This window comes from Ochotona princeps, chromosome 2 (genome assembly GCF_030435755.1).
Source record: "Ochotona princeps isolate mOchPri1 chromosome 2, mOchPri1.hap1, whole genome shotgun sequence".
NCBI classification, from domain to species: Eukaryota; Metazoa; Chordata; class Mammalia; order Lagomorpha; family Ochotonidae; genus Ochotona; species Ochotona princeps.
The window spans coordinates 2759467-2776745 of NC_080833.1; the positions used below are offsets into that span (position 1 = coordinate 2759467).

The 17279-nt window shown below is 57.7% G+C and overlaps 1 protein-coding gene across 2 annotated transcripts in view; it reads right to left on the reverse strand.

Annotated features, from left to right (window-relative positions):
* Positions 1 to 17279, reverse strand: part of NPHP4 (nephrocystin 4) — an 84622-nt gene that overhangs the window by 41272 nt on the left and 26071 nt on the right. For both annotated transcript variants that reach the window (XM_058674482.1, XM_058674474.1), the window contains exons 7-10: positions 16227 to 16363; positions 13773 to 13954; positions 12566 to 12692; positions 6669 to 6848 (exon numbers count right to left, since the gene is read on the reverse strand). In XM_058674482.1, the coding sequence (XP_058530465.1) occupies positions 6669 to 6848; positions 12566 to 12692; positions 13773 to 13954; positions 16227 to 16363 (626 nt within the window). The remainder of the gene's footprint in view (positions 1 to 6668; positions 6849 to 12565; positions 12693 to 13772; positions 13955 to 16226; positions 16364 to 17279) is intronic.

Consider the following 17279-nt stretch of genomic DNA (forward strand, 5'->3'; position numbering starts at 1 on the left):
CAAACGGTCAACTCTTCATTCCTTTGCCTTTTCCACATAAACTTCAGAATCAGCTTGTCTGTGTCGTTCTGGGATTCGTACAGCCGGTATTTCCACCACGAAGTTCCGTGCTGGAGGGGGTCCACAGGCATTCCTGAGGAGGCCAACTTAGCTTCCTCTCACATCGCTGGCTTGCACAGCTTTTTCATCTCAAATAGATGCTGGATTTTGTCACATGCCTTTTCTGTACCAAGCACTGCGATCATGCGGTGGAACTTCCTGGAGTGAATGATATTAATTGGCTTTCAAACAGAAAATAGCCTTGCATTCCTGGAATAAACCCCATGTGCTTATAATGTATTATTATCCTTGCACATTGCTGGATCCAACTGGGTGACATTTATGGAGTATTTGTCATCTATGTCCATGAGGAATAAAAGCCCACAGTTTTTTCTGGTTTTGGTATCAGGAATGTTGGCCTTAGTACACGAATTGGAAATTATTCCCATACCTTCTATTTGCTGGAAAAGATTTTTGTTAAATGAGGTTATTTTAAACTGAATAGGCCTAGATGCTTTGTTTTCAAAAGTTTTCAACTATGAATCTGGAATGTTGCGGCACAGCAAGTTAAGCTACCATCTGTGGACCCAGCATCTGGTATTAAGGCCGAGTCAAGTCCTGGCTGTTCTGCTTCCAAGCCACTTGCTGGGAAAGCGGCAGAAGATGATCCAACTGCTTGGGTCCCTGCCAGCCACGTGGGGAAACCCCGGTGCGATTCCAGGCTCCAGGCTCCTGGCATGGTCCAGTCCCGCCCACTGCACACACCTGGAGAGTGAACCAGCAGATGGAAGATCTTTCTCTGTCACTGTGCCTTCCAAACATAAAATGAGTAAACCTTAAGAAATTTTTTTAAAAATAGCTATGAGCTCAATTTCCCTGTTACAGGACTTCTCAGGTTGCTTAGTTCATCTTGGGCGACTTTTGGCAGTTCGGAGTTCGGTATTAGCTCCTCTGTCCCGGCTGAGTGTGCAGGCCCAGAGCGCTCGCGGCATTCACGCTGGCCGGTGAGCACTGTGCGCTCGTGGGACAGCTCTTCTGTGGCCTCTTTCTTGTTCGGTCTTGCTCCAGATTTGTCAATTTTACTGATTAAAAAAAAAAAAGAAAAAAGTTTTCCGCTTCATTGGCTCTTCTCTTTTTTATTGTTTTAAAGATTTATTTATTTTTATTGCAAAGTCAGATATACAGGGAGGAGGAGAGACAGAGAGGAAGATCTTCCATCTGATGATTCACTCCCCAAGCAGCCACAATGGCCGGTGCTGCACCGATCTGAAGCCAGGAGGCAGGAACTTCCTCCAGGTCTCCCACACAGGTGCAGGGTCCCAAGGCTTTGGGCCGTCCTCGACTGCTTTCCAGGCCACAAGCAGGGAGCTGGATGGGAAGTGGAGCTGCCGGGATTAGCGGGATCAGCACCAGCGCCCATATGGGATTCCGGCACATGCAAGGCGAGGACTTCAGCCACTAGGCTGCCACGCCGGGCCTTTTCTCTTGTATCTACTCTTTTGTTTTTGATGTAAAAGATTAGGTCACTGATTTAAGACCTTTACATTCAATGCTTTTTTATTGTTGTATGATATTTAATGCTTTTTTATTGTTGTATGATATTCAATGCTTTTTTATTGTTGTATGATATTTAATGCTTTTTTATTGTTGTATGATATTTAATGCTTTTTTATTGTTGTATATTTAATGTTTTATTGTTGTATGATATTTAATGTTTTATTGTTGTATGATATTTAATGTTTTATTGTCGTATGATATTTAATGCTATAAATTTACTGATGTACTTCTTCATTTGAGACAGAGGCAGATGGACGCAGACACAAAGGACTCCCATCTGCTGCCTTCCTTTCCCATACGCCCTCCGCACAGCCTGGGCTGGGCTGCGTAGCAGCCAGGAGCCAGGGGTCACCCCGTTAACCCCCAGGGTCTACATTAGCGGACAGCTGGAAACAGGCAGAATTGGGACTTGAACCCAAGGCCCCCGACAGGGGACGTGGCTGTCCCAGAAGACAGCCAAGCCACTAGGTCTAATGCCTGCCCCAGAGCTGGAGTTCTAGCTAAGCCAGCTCCATATCGCATCGTCACCTTGTCCACTTCATTTTCTTCTGAGGCCCCTCTCATTGATTTATAGATTATTTGTACATTTTCCAATTTCTAAGTGTTTGAAATACTACGTCACATTTGTTATTGATTTTTAATGTAATTCCACTATGATCAGAGAATTGGAAAATTCCTGCATTTTGCCCTCTGATCCAGGATGCTGCCTTCCATGGTGAACACCCTACATGCAGGCGAGAATACACGCTCATAGCTGCTGCAGGTGCTCCACAGACATCCCGTGGGCTGACGGCCTGCCCACGCTTGGCCCTGGGGGTCTGCACGATGACTCTGTCCACGCTCGGACAGCCCTGCTGCAGGTGCTCCACAGACATCCCGTGGGCTGACGGCCTGCCCACGCTCGGACGGCCCTGGAGGTCTGCACAATGACCCTGTCCACGCTCGGACAGCCCTGCTGCAGGTGCTCCACAGACATCCCGTGGGCTGACAGCCTGCCCACGCTCGGACGGCCCTGGAGGTCTGCACAATGACCCTGTCCACGCTCGGACAGCCCTGCTGCAGGTGCTCCACAGACATCCCGTGGGCTGACGGCCTGCCCACGCTCGGACGGCCCTGGAGGTCTGCACAATGACCCTGTCCACGCTCGGACAGCCCTGCTGCAGGTGCTCCACAGACATCCCGTGGGCTGACGGCCTGCCCACGCTCGGACGGCCCTGGAGGTCTGCACAATGACCCTGTCCACGCTCGGACAGCCCTGCTGCAGGTGCTCCACAGACATCCCGTGGGCTGATGGCCTGCCCACGCTCGGCCCTGGGGGTCTGCACGATGACCCTGTCCACGCTCGGACAGCCCTGCTGCAGGTGCTCCACAGACATCCCGTGGGCTGACGGCCTGCCCACGCTCGGACGGCCCTGGAGGTCTGCACAATGACCCTGTCCACACTCGGACAGCCCTGCTGCAGGTGCTCCACAGACATCCCGTGGGCTGACGGCCTGCCCACGCTCGGACGGCCCTGGAGGTCTGCACAATGACCCTGTCCACGCTCGGACAGCCCTGCTGCAGGTGCTCCACAGACATCCCGTGGGCTGACGGCCTGTCCACACTCGGACGGCCCTGGGGGTCTGCACGATGACCCTGTCCATGCTCAGACGGCCCTGGGGGTCTGCTACTTGCTGGCTCTGTTGTTTCTCGGGGCTCAGTGGTGATGTCTCGAGCTGTAACTGTGGACCTGTTTCTCCGTTTTGCTCCGGGAGCTCCTGCTCCCCACACGGTGAAGCTGTGTGTGGGTCAGAAGCAGAAGCCTCGAGGACTGCCGTCTTCCTGGCGGCCGACCCTTCAACACACGTGACGTCTCCCTCAATTCCCAGAAACTGTCTCTGCTGCGTCTACTCGTCTGCCCGGAACACACATGCCCCGGCTTCCTTCTGCTCATGGCTGCACTCCCTCTCAACACAGTCGGCCTTGCACTTTCCAAAATGTATCCCTTGCCGACTCTGCACAACAAGCAATGTCCCTTCAGTTACTGGACCTACCTGGTCTCACTGAACACAATGACGGGACCCCTGGGTTCAGGGCGGCCATCTCACTAGGCTTTGATCCTCTGGCTTTCTGGAATGTCTCTCAAACCTTCTCTTGAACTGTCCAGCGGGTGTCTGACTCTTGCTCTTCCCGGGTGGTGGCCGCTGTCAGCGCTCACAGCACAACGGGTCTTCACTGTTCCAGGACATGCGAGCACTCTCCCTCACCTCCATCGCCTCCCTCCCTGGCAGCTGGCTTGCCTGCTGCGTAGACGTGCTGAACACACACGCTCAGATCCGGTTACACGTCTTGCCTCAGCCATCCGACACCACGAACGCCGGAAGGGAACGTGCTGCTGTGTTTACCAGGCCCGACACCACGAACGCCGGAAGGGAACGTGCTGCTGTGTTTACCAGGCCCGCAGTCTTTCCTTCCTGATGCTCCAGATCTCCACCTGTCTCAAGAAACTCCTCTACGTCCTCTCTCAGAAAACATCTGTCATGGTGCTTGGCCCCACCACCCACACGAGGGACCAGATCAGAGCTCCTGGCTCCTGGCTTCAGCCCAGCCTGCTGCAGCCAGCTGGAGAGTGGACTAGACAACGGAAGCTCGCTCTCTCGCTCTCTCTCTCTCTCTCTCTCTCTCTCTCTCTCTCTCTCTCTCTGTCACACACACACTATTCTTCATTTAAATGGTTTAAATTTAGATTGAACCAACGGTGGAAAATTCTCTCTTTCTTTAACTCTCCTTTGACTCTCCCTCTAACTATGCCTGTAAACACCTACTTTTTTCTAAAGGAGAAGGGGTTGCTGTCTGTGTGGTGGCCGGTGGTTGTGCCAGCTCTGCTGGCATCCTGTAAAGCTGACACTCTGGGTGCTCTGTGCTGGTTTCAGATTCCATCACAGGGCTACTACACGACGGTTCCTGGAATCGTCCTGGAGCCTGTAAGGATGCTGAGGTTTTTGTTCAGGGCAGCCAGCCTCGGCTCGGCCCAGTTCTCAAAGCCTGTGCCATGTTCCTCAAGTTTCCTGTGTGTGCCCCACTCAGTGGGCACCTTAGGACTGCCCACATGCCAGGTCTTGCCGTCAGGTCAGACCTACACAAGCGCAGTGTGGGGCTGAGCCCAGGATCTGCAGACAACTTCGGGGGGTAGAGTCCCCAGCTGCCCACTCAGGACTGCCCCGGGGCTGCCTGCTTCTCAGGGGTCCCTTCCGTCCCCCAACCAGCACCACTGTGCCACACACCGCAGGTGGAGGGAGAGTGAACACCCTGCGTTCATAGTTCATCAACCAGCCAAGACCAGTGGGAACACACAGAACTAAGGTGAGCCCGGATGTCACTGCTAAGTTACCTCTGGAAATGGAAATCTAATTTAAAAACAAACAAACAAACAAACACAATGATTTGCTCAAGGAAAAAAAGGACTGTTTCAGAAAGCAAACATAATCATAAAATGTTTGTGCATTTCACATTAAGTCCCAGGGACATAATCACCACTGCATGGACACCCACATCTTCCTGGCCCTGAATTCTGTGACTTGCACCTGATCCCCGCCAGTCACCTGTGAGCTGCAGGGACAGGGGTATTTTTCTCAGCATAATGGAGGCACTAAATGAAGGAACAGGACGCAGAGTGAGCCGGTCTGGGCAGTGAAGGTGGGCTCTGCTCGGGCTGGACGGCTGCCAGAGCCAGCGTGCTGGGGAGACCATGCATGCACACGTGTGTACACACACATTCAAGCAGGGGACGGCTGCACGCACACACATGCACACACATACTCAAGCAGGGGACACCATGCACACATTCATGCGGGGGGTTATTTCACCACACAGCAGAGCAGGTCAAGTTCATGGCCACTTTTGGTTCATTCTGTCTGTTGCTCCTTTGAGAGACAGCTCACAACATCTGCAGACATCTGCGGCATGACTAGCTGAAAAGCCAGTCAAGATTTATCTCTACATGCACAGACAGCAGAGGGAGAGGGGTGACGGCTTTGGGGGTCCGACGGCAAGCTGCTAACAAGGGCTCAGAGCAGAGCGCGTGGGAAGGCAGCCAAGCAGGGCCGGTAATGAGAGACGTTCCTTTCATGAAGAAAAACTGCACGATCAGCTGTTGCCCTCCTAGGTCCCCAGAGCCTTCCCCAACTCATTAAGTAACAGCCCCGAGAACCCGGCTGGTGCTGGAGTCAGAACAGCAGTGACTGCGCCACCACGGCGGGGCCAGCTCCAAGAGGCCGCGGGGCTCACTGTGGGGTGCCACCACGACAGTCCAGCTCCAAGAGGCCACGGGGCTCACTGTGGGGTGCCACCACGACAGTCCAGCTCCAGGAGGCCACGGGGCTCACTCTGGGGTGCCGCCATGGCGGGGCCAGCTCCAAGAGGCCGCGGGGCTCACTGTGGGGTGCCACCACGGCAGTCCAGCTCCAGGAGGCCGCGGGGCTCACTGTGGGGTGCCGCCACGACGGGGCCAGCTCCAGGAGGCCGCGGGGCTCACTGTGGGGTGCCGCCACGATGGGACCAGCTCCAGGAGGCCGCGGGGCTCACTGTGGGGTGCCACCACGGTGGGGCCAGCTCCAGGAGGCAGCGGGGCTCACTGTGGGGTGCCACCATGGCAGTCCAGCTCCAGGACGCCGCGGGGCTCACTGTGCAGCACCCTGAGAGCACACACACACCATTCACTCACACTCATGACACACTCACACATAAACTCCCATGTACTCATCACAATCACACACACATGCCCACTCACACACATGTACACGTGCACACACTCATACACACACTTGCACACACACGTGTATGCATGGTCACATATATCCCCACACACACTCACACACACACACACTGCTCTGTTCCTGCCTGCCTTCTTGTTCAGTCCTGGCTACCTGTCTACCCCTTTGTATCCAGCAGAGAGACCCGTGAAGGATCTCGGGGGAAGCAGAGATGCGCCACAGAGACGGCCAGGCGCCCTCAACAGCCCTCCCGGAACGCCTACGGACGGACAGGCAAACCCACCAAGGCTCGCGCTCTGCCACTCAACTCACAGCACTCACCTCTTCCGAGCTCATGCTGGCCGAGGGCACCTTGTAGACCAGGCAGTGGGAGGCGTTGGGCCGGACCCCGCCATGGAGAGGCAGGGTCACCCGCCCGGCCCCGGCCTCTGGAGGGCTCCACACGGCCCAGCGGATCATGTACATGCACGCCAGGTTGGACAGCGCGGCGGCTGGAGCGGTCTGCAACACAAGCAAAGCACAACAGCACCCGTTAACCCCAGTGCAGCTGGGCAGGGCGTCCATGCATGGCCAAGTGTGACACTGAACAGGGACGGGCACTTCCACTTCCAACAAGGCACCCGCCGGCCCCGCCCATCTCACCAGGACCTCTTGCAGTTTTTATGACTCCCATATCCCCAGCATTCCCCTCAATCAGCCAAGAAAGCATCCTGAAAACCCTGCTGACAGGCGCACAGGTGCACGAGCCACCGAAGCTCCCAGAGCTGCAGCCCCAAATGCAGCTGTGCACCGCCAGCTCCTGGCTCCAGGCTCCAGGACGCGGGCCCCAGCAGCCACACAGCCACAAGAGGCAGCCCTACGGCCGAAGGTGGGGACTGGACCACGCACCACTGGCTCCAGATTCCAGGATGCGGACCCCAGCAACCACACAGCCACGAGAGGCAGCCCTACGGCCGAAGGTGGGAACTGGACCACGCACCACTGGCTCCAGATTCCAGGATGCGGACCCCAGCAACCACACAGCCACGAGAGGCAGCCCTACGGCCGAAGGTGGGGACTGGACCACGCACCACTGGCTCCAGATTCCAGGATGCGGACCCCAGCAACCACACAGCCACGAGAGGCAGCCCTACGGCCGAAGGTGGGGACTGGACCACGCACCACTGGCTCCAGGCTCCAGGATGCGGACCCCAGCAACCACACAGCCACGAGATGCAGCCCTACGGCCGAAGGTTGAGGCTACCACTTCCCACATTCTCTTCCTGACCCTGGACTCTTGGCTCTCTGGCACAGCAGAGGAAACCAAGGGCACCCACCAGGTCAACCTCTTATCCACTAACCAAGTGACCATGGTCACAGCCCCAGGGGGAAGAGGCCTCCCACCGCTGGTGAGGAACCACGGTGCGGGTGAACAGCACTGTCACCCAGGAAGTGAGGCCAAGGGCCCTGCTGCATTAAGCTGGGGCACTGCCACTGAGGACACACAACTACACTCGGGCATGAGGCAGGGCCCCACACACTTGCACACACACAAAACGCCTGGCTGGGACCCCGGTGCCTGCGGATGGCCAGTGATCCCCTGGGTTACGCCAAGGCCAAGTGCATGCAGGAGCAGATCCAAATACAGAAGGAAAACTGTTCTTGCTTCATCCAAGTCAGCACTTCCAAACTGCCCCTGGCCAGATGGTATGTGGTCCTTTACCCCCACGGAGGAGACTGGCATCTGGCACAGACGTCCCTGGGCCTCAGCGTGTCCCTGCAGCGGGAGCCAGCCTTCTGTCTCGGGTCAGGATGCTGTATGTTCACCCCGCTCTCAGGGTAAGCAGACACCCGGACAACTCAGGGATAAGGACCCACTTCCAGGAAGCTCAAGCTGAGGGTCTAAGCAGTTAAGCCTGCTGCCCACGGCTCTGTGCTCCCCAGGCTGACCCTCAGCCCACAGCTCTGTGCTCCCCCTGCCTCTCACGGCTCTGTGCTCCACTGACCCACAGCCCTCAGCCCACAGCTCTGTGTCCCCTCCACTGACGCACAGCCCTCAGCCCACGGCTCTGTGCTCCCGCTGCCTCTCACAGCTCTGTGCTCCCCCTGCCTCTCACGGCTCTGTGCTCCACTGACCCACAGCCCTCAGCCCACGGCTCTGTGTCCCCTCCACTGACCCACAGCCCACAGCTCTGTGGCCCCTCCACTACCGGCCCCCTCCCTGTTGACTCAGCCACCGCACAGGTTCTAAACCCAGCTGTGTCAGTGATCAGCGGACCACAGAGAAAACCACCATGACATTTAGGAAAATGAGTCACTGAGGGTAATTTGACAGTGTCTACCTCCTGTGAGCAGTCACCTTCTGTACAGGTGAACATTCCAGGATCAAAAATAAACACGCGTCTTCACGCTGCGGGTGCAACTCGGGTGGGTCCACCCTTCAAATCCAGTGACTCCACCGAACACCCCAGCCTGCACGGGGGCCTGTATTCTCCATCTCCCCCGTGTAACACCCCTTTACCCGCTAGTGTCTCAACAGCTCTGGCAGACAGGAGGTCAGGGAGCACACCCCACTGAGGTCAGAGTCCGCAGTGAGATGAGCGGGGCCTGGCACACCTAGGGATGTGCACCTGCTGCCAGGGCTAAGATGCTCCCTGCAACCCTCATAGGTCATCTGGAAGCTAGCGGGCTTGCACTGGGCTCTGCTTCAGAGCTCAGCTTCCTGCCAAGGTGCCCCCCCCCCCAGCCTCCTGGCTTCAGCTGACACAGCCCTGGCTACTGCAGGAACTGGGGAGTGGACAAACAAACTGAAGGGGTGTGTGTGTGTGTGCGCGTGCGCCTTTCAAATAAAATGAAAATAAGTACATTCTTTACACTTCAGGTAAAGAAGAAAACACCAGCTCTAAGAAGGTCAAGTACAGCCAACACGCAGGCAGAACAAGAGCCATTATTTGGTAAGCTCTACTATTAGCAAATGCTACTGGTTAAGGCGAGATCAGCTACCCCAGAAATTCTTGTCCTTCCAAGCTTGGTCTGAATTCACACAAACTGTAAAGAGGCCCAAAGTTCACTGGACTGTTCCGCACAGAGCCTCAACTGTCACAGCCAACAACACACGCCAAAGACCCAAAGGAGACACTGAGAGCATACTTGTCTGTTCACAGGTGCACAGAGCAGCCAGGAGAAGGGACCTGGGGACGGCGCAGGAGGTCACCACCGAGGGGCGGTCAGGAGGGGCACCAGAGGCTGAGGCTGCTGGCACCTCCACGCACAACACCTCCTAAAAAGCCCATTTGCGCTGGCACTGTGGCAGGCCAAGCCACCACCTGCTTGGACCCAGCACCCGCATGGGAGACCCGGAGGAAGCTCCTGACTCCTGGCTTCGGACTAATGCAGCTTCAGTCAGTGCAGCACTGGGGGGCAAACTAGTGGCTAGAAGATCTCCCTCTCTTCTCTCCCTCCCTCTCTTTTTCTGTAATTCTTTCAAATAAACAAATAAATCTGTTTTTGAAAGACAAAACAAAAAACCCATTTATTAAAAAGTCAGTGGGCTTGGCGTGTTAGCTTAGTTGCTAAAGTCCTCGCCTTGAACATGCCGGAATCCCACATGGGCGTCGGTTCTAATCCCAGCACCCCACTTCCCATCCAGCTCCCTGCTTGTGGCCTGGGAGAGCAGTCGAGGACGGCCCAAAGCCTTGGGACCCTGCACCTGTGTGGGAGACCTGGAAGAAACTCCTGGCTCCTAGCTTCAAATCATCATAATCACTTGGGGAGTGAATCAGCTGACAGAAGATCTTCCTCTCAAGTCTTAAAAAGAAATAAAAGAGAGTCAGTCTGTTTCTGAAGCCCAACATTGGGGCGTAAGATTTGGACCAGCGTGGTAGCACAGCATGCTAAGCCTGTGCCGGCAACACTAGCTGCTCAGCCTCCAATGCTATTCCTCATGAGCGTGCCTGGGAAAGCGGGGGGACGGGGTGCTCAGGTGTCCAGGCCCCTGACACTCCTGCACTCGGCCTGCTCCAGCCCCAACCACGGTGACCATTTCATCCGTGAATCAGGACACGACATATCTCCCCCTCTGCCTGTCAAATAAGCGAATCTTCAAAGAAATGCCTTTTAAAATAACTCAGCACGGGCTGCGGGAGCGCGTGCGCGAGGCGGGCAGCCCACCTGCCGCAGCCCCCAGGTGCACCTCACCATCCTGGCTGCTCCGCTTCGGTCAGACAGACAGAGGAGCAGCCCGGGCCGGCCGCACACACAGGCTGTGAGCGCACCCCAACGGCCAGCCCTGGGCCGACCGGGGCAGCCCCGCTGGCTGCGGCCCCATGTACGGACCGGGAACCCACACCAGCACTGTGGGCCTCTCTCTGTTTTCCTCCTGCAGTCTCAAGTCTGCTCCTGCCGGGAATGCTCGATGCAGCTTCGCCCATTTACCGCCATGCGCCATTCTCAGCGTTGCACACAGCACGTAATTTGTGTGGAAAATCATTTCACACCCTGGAACATTTCCTTTCCAGATTACCCTGAGAAAGAACACCTGATGACAGCGAAATGGAATCCAATATCACCATGACAATCACCTCCACGTCAGAAAGGACTGATGGGCCATTACACAGCCACGTCCCAAGGCTCCCGGGCAGCCGCGGTGCACAGCCACCTGCCCCAGCCACAGCCACGTCCCAAGGCTCCCGGGCAGCCGCGGTGCACAGCCACCTGCCCCAGCCACAGCCACGTCCCAAGGCTCCCGGGCAGCCGCGGTGCACAGCCACCTGCCCCAGCCACAGCCACGTCCCAAGGCTCCCGGGCAGCCGCGGTGCACAGCCACCTGCCCCAGCCACAGCCACAGCCACAGCCACGTCCCAAGGCTCCCGGGCAGCCGCGGTGCACAGCCACCTGCCCCAGCCACAGCCACGTCCCAAGGCTCCCGGGCAGCCACGGTGCAGAGCCACCTGCCCCAGGCACAGCTCTGCCGGAGCGGCTCCGTGCACGGCCCGGGCAGCGCGTCTCAGCTGTAGCATACATACTCCATAATTGCATGTAAAAAACCCAACATTTCCCGAGTGTCCAGAGCATCGGGGAGACCCCATCCCAACGCTGTGCTCCCCAGGCACTGGGATGCTGTGCTCAACCAGGGCAGCTCCTTTCTCAAGCTCACTGCCCAGTCCAGAAACTCCACCCTTCTGGGTGACCCACTCACCACCCCAGAAAGCCCTGGGACCCCCATCCTCCACCCCTCTGGGTGACCCACTCAGCACCCGAGGGTCCTGGGACCCCCATCCTCCATCCCTCTGGGTGACCTACTCGCCACCCCAGAGAGCCCTGGGACCCCCATCCTCCATCCCTCTGGGTGACCCACTCAGCACCCGAGGGTCCTGGGACCCCCCATCCTCCACCCCTCTGGGTGAACCACTGGCCACCCCAGAGGACCCTGGGACCCCCATTCTCCACCCCTCTGGGTGACCCAATCGTCACCACAAGGGGCCCTGGGACTCCCATTTAGGGTGGTTCACAGGCAGCTACAGTGCAGCTGGGGTTCCTGGCAATAAGAAAAAGCAGTGGCTATCCTGCGAGAACTCAGGGAGCACCATGTTCTCATGTGGTGGGAATGAGTTACACAGGGACAGGGTATGTGGCAGCCGTGCTCTGACACCTGCCCTAGGTGCCAAGGGGCCGGCGTGGCTCGGGCCTGGCCTTCTCACACGGGCCGCTCCCCGTCCCTCGGTGCTCACCTGACCTATTAGGATGCTGCTACCTTTCTCACACACAAGGCTGCATCTCACGGAGAGCCAGCCGGGACTGACCAAATGCAGCCCCATTAGCGATGGAAATGGGGTCGACTTCTTCCAGCTCAGCACACAGACTCACACTCTTAATTACAATGCAGGGAGGTACAAAGTCCACCGTAAGAAGCCATTTACCGCCTGTGCAGATTCAAGCTTTGCTGCACTAAGCACCACACCAAAACATCTCAAAATAGCCTCGTTCTTCAAATAATTACTGACCTGATAATTATGAATTAATGCTATTATGGCCTACAAAATTTGTTCAGCTATTTATTGCTCTCAGCCAGTGGAAAGTGCCGTTACCATAAAGGGAGAAAATACTGACGGCGCACAGGCACTTTCCGGAATCACCGCAGACTGTAACGACAAGTGTCCGCAGGGGAACGCTGGCGCCCGCTCCGGTCTTGGGTAGCACAGCGCCCACCACCAGCGGGAATCCACCGCCCTCCAACTTACGCTGCCATCAGCTCCCGCGGGGCTGCGGACCACGTACTCCAGCTGGAAGACCACCACGAAGGCCGGGTCAGGGACCATCTCGGGCAGGCGGAGGCGGCTCCTCAGAACCAGGGCTTGGTTTCCAGGGCTGCGACAGAGATGGTCAGTGGTCCAGTGGCAGCACTGTCCTAACCTGGACCCACCTCTGCCTGTGCACCCCAGACCTACACTGGGTGACACAGTCACGCTCTCTCCCACCTCGTACCCCAAACCTGCCCACTGGGTGGGTGACACACCCACACTCTCTCCCACCCCATACCCCAGACCTGCCCACTGGGTGGGTGACACACCCACACTCTCTCCCACCCCGTACCCCAGACCTGCCCACTGGGTGGGTGACACACCCACACTCTCTCCCACCCCGTACCCCAGACCTGCCCACTGGGTGGGTGACACACCCACACTCTCTCCCACCCCGTACCCCAGACCTGCCCACTGGGTGGGTGACACACCCACACTCTCTCCCACCCCGTACCCCAGACCTGCCCACTGGGTGATGCAGCCACGCTCTCTCCCACAACTCTTCAGCCTCCACAGTCCTTCCCCAAACCAGAGCTTTCTTACAATCTGTATTTATTTATGTCCATTCATGACGGGTGGAGAGTCAGAGTGATTCCCCACCCATTATCCTGGTAGTCGCCAGGGCTAAACGAGGCTGAGTCCGGGGCCGAGAACTCCACCCAGGCCTCCCCTGTGAGTGCCATGGACCCAAGCACCCGAGCCAGCAGCCAGTGCCTCCCAAGGCGGACAACTAAGTATCGCAGTGGAGACCTTTTCCACAGTGCCGCAGCACGGCACTACATGGCCCGATGGCCAGGAAGCACTCTGGAGGACTGGGAGCGAGTAGCCTTCCCCAGGACTTGGCCCACCATGGAAGAGCAGGCAGGTGTGAGCCACAGCAAGGCCTGCACAGGGGGCTTGGAAGCGCGGGGTTGAGCTGAGTGGCAGCTGGGCTGTACACTGCCCACAAGGCCCATAGGCATCCTCACAGCCACAGCTGGACGCACCCGCCACACTCACTCTGCAACTGTCCCAGCACAAGCACCCAGTGCGGGGGAGAGATGAGGCCACAGCTGACCCATGTCCAGCCTCACGCCGACCCTCGAGTGTCCCCACCCATCCCTCCTCCCATGGGGACGGCCTGGGACTGGGGACCAGATCATCATACCTGGCCTTGGAAGAGGAACTGACTTTCCAGCTGAAGCTGGCTGAGCGTGTCAAGGCCACGTCCATCTCGGGTACCAGCACCACCACTTGTGGCCTCTGCACGAAGCCCAGGCCATTGTGCACCCCCACATGCAGGCGCCGCTCCAAGACCTCCAGCATGCTGCCGTCCAGCGGGCCACCGCTCTGGAACAGACACGGGACGGGAGCCATGAGGGGCGTACGGGTGGGAAGCGGCAGCCTCCGGAGGAACCCGGAGGAGGAGGCGAGGAGGGCGGAGAGAAGAGGCAACACCCAAGTTGCAAACAGTCCCTTGGCCCAAGGACAGATTCCTTATTAAAACCTAGAGGCCACGCCAGCACAGCCACACCTGCAGGCAGAGCCAGGCAGGACCCCGGGCCATGGCTCCTTCAACAAGCTCCACCTCCACAGCCTAGCGGACTCTGGCAGCCCACCTATTCTGACATGGAGGTGCCTGGAAGCAAAGCCCTTGGGGTTTCAACTCTGCCCACCCAGGGACTTGAGACTGGGGGTGGCGGGGCGCTGGGAGGAGAACCGGCACAGGCAGTCATAAGCCGGCGAAGATGGATCCGCCCTACAGCGAACACGGGTCGCAAGTCTAACATGCTTCCTCGCAGCCGGAGCGACACAGGCACGCTGACACCCAGACCAGGAGCAGCTCCTCCAGGCTAGCAGCAGTTATTAAACCGGCTGTTCTTTGCAGAGCTCATCTCTGGATTCTCAGGCTGTCCTCGCTGGCCATTAATCATGCTGAACGGACCTGTAGTCAGCCCGTATTAGTCTTTGGATAATGAAACCAAAACGAGATCAATAACTGAGTATCTGCCAGTCGGACAGGAAAAACAGAATGAAGCTATTTTTACAGTGATGTGTGCAACTCAGCCCCGAGTCTGTTACAGCATCTCTGCGCCCACGGCAGCTGGCACTAGGCCACAGGGTAGCCACCAAAGCTGGGTCCCTGCCCCACATCTGTATCTCAGGCAGACCCGATCACGTGGGACCACATCGCACAGGACGGGCTAGGAGTAGAAGTCTCCGTGTTCCCAGGGACCTGTAGAACACACTCATCCCCTCAACACCACGGCATCACAGCCCTCCTGGGGGCCAAACCCCATTAATGCACATCACGGTGAATAAAACGGCACCCCGTCCTCATCGACACCCCCTCATGAGTGGGGACTGACGAGAGCCCTGGCAGAGGAGCTGAGCACACGGCACACTAACAGGGTGACCGCCCGGAGAAGCTCCGTGCAGAGGGAGGGATCCTGCCCCCCAGAAGGGCCAAGGGGGTTGCCCTGTGGGAGGAACCGATGAGGGGGCCACGTGCTCACAGGTCTGTGGCAGGGAGGGGGCAAGTGACACCTGTGAGACAAGGAAGGAACAGCAGAGAGTGAGGTCAGGGAAGCCAGCAAGGACCATGCCACACACTCCGGATCACAGGGTGTGGAGTCTTGCTATTGACCCAGGGGGGGAGGAGAGGCCAGCAGAAGATTCTAGACAAGCCAGGGCAGGAGCTGGACTTACGTCTGTCAAGGGCCATCTTGATACTGGGCAGGCAAACGGCACTGCGCCAACCCCAGCAACGAATCTCACTGCAGCATCCCAAGCAGCCAGACACTGACGAAACAGCAGGCAAGGCTAGGTGGGCTGCAGATGCTGCATACACAGGAACAGCAGTGCAACAGGCGCAGAGGCCGGGGGTCGCACAGGGAGGGAGGCACGGGCAGGGAGAGCAGGTGCAGCACACAGCGTCTGTCTGCCATCACCAATGGCACCACGCAGGAATGCCCCGTGTGCGCCCACACTCAGGATTCAGAGAAGAGAATGGCACCCACGTTGCAGCCAAAAAACCTTCTTTCTTTTCTGGTCCAAAAAAGTAAAGGCCGTCCTGGAGCAGACTAAGCCAACGTTTGCAACAGCGGCAGCCCTCATCAGAGAGTCAGCTCTGGGCTCGGCTGCTCCGCCTCCAATCCAGCTTCCTGCTAATGCTCCTGGGGAGGTAGTGGAGGAAGGCCTGAGTGTCGGACCCCTGCGCCCAAGTGGGGACCAACATGTAGTTCCCGGCTCCTGGTCCCAGCCTGGAGTGCACTCCCAAGTGCAGACAAGGATGGGCCTGGTCTGAGCCGAAGCTGGAAACCCAGAAATCCACCCAGGTCTCGCAAGGGAGTGGCAGGCACCCAACCACTGGGGCTGCATCCTGCTGCCTACTGGAACTGGGAGTCAGAACTTTACTTAATCCCAGGTACCCTGATAAGGGACACGGGCATCTTAACCAGCGCCTTGATGCGCTAGGCCCCACACCACGCCCTGAATTCCCATCTACTGAGGCTAACGTGCTCACCTCCCCTAACATCCATGCGAAGACAGTAGCTGGAGCCTAAGTCACAGGCCGCCCCACGGGCCCCGCCCCCCGAGACCGGGGACCGTGAGACCATACCTCCCGGACATGGTCGCTGACCAGGTGCTCCAGCAGCTCCTCCTCGAACTTCTCCAGGCAGGGGTACAGCGTGAAGGACACGTCATCCAGGTACCACGGGACACACTTCTGAAGGCGAGGCTTCCGGAGGGCGTCACCTGGAAGGGCAGAGGGCCAGCATCCAGGTATCCCCAGGAGCAGATGGCTGGGCATGGGCAGCCAAGGGCAGGAGGCAAAACACAGGCAAGCGCGCACAGTGCCCACCAGGACCCAGAATGGCCACACCAACCCCCGAATCGATTAAACAAGCACTAGGCTCACTGTAGTCCAAACTACCCAACCCCTGCCCTCCAGGAAGAGATTTTACACTGCGACAGTCCAAGGGACACGTAGTCTACAGTTCATGGAGACACCTCCACAGGACAGCCTGCTCTCCCTGGGCCCCTGCTTTCCTTGAGCAAGAATCCAGACAACCACACCATGTCTTCCCACGCTGCAGTTCCCTTGAACCAGCTGGGGACACACAAGGACACTCACGAGCAGGGCTGCCACAGAGCGGACTGGCCCAGAAGCCCCGGCACCTGGACCTCCCTCAACACCAGGAGGTCAATGACTCCTGACACGAGACAACCTCCACTGAGACACGGAAGAAGTGGCCTCGGACGCGGGAGCCCTTCTCCCAGCCCCCGAGGGACAGGGACCGAGCGTGAAGGCCGAGGGCAGACACCCGGCATCCCGGTGGAGCCCGCCTCTCTCACCGCCCCACCAGGCTAATCCCCTCAGAACAGACCTCCTCCTTCTGCCATCCACCACTATTTACATGTTTAGGTTCAAGGTCCTGGACTGTGTTTAAAACAGAAAACACTGAGCTGACCTTCCACGGCAAGGAAACAGCCCTTCCGGGCGCTGTGGCCCCTGGTGGAGGGATGGCCCACGGCCACCAGAGCCCTAAGGGCATCCCACACCCCCTCCACCAGGAGTCCCACTTTCTGAACTCAAAGGCAGGAGTGAACACCGATATGCAGGGATTCCTCCTGGAACACGATTTACGACAGAGAAAAATCAAGAACAAAC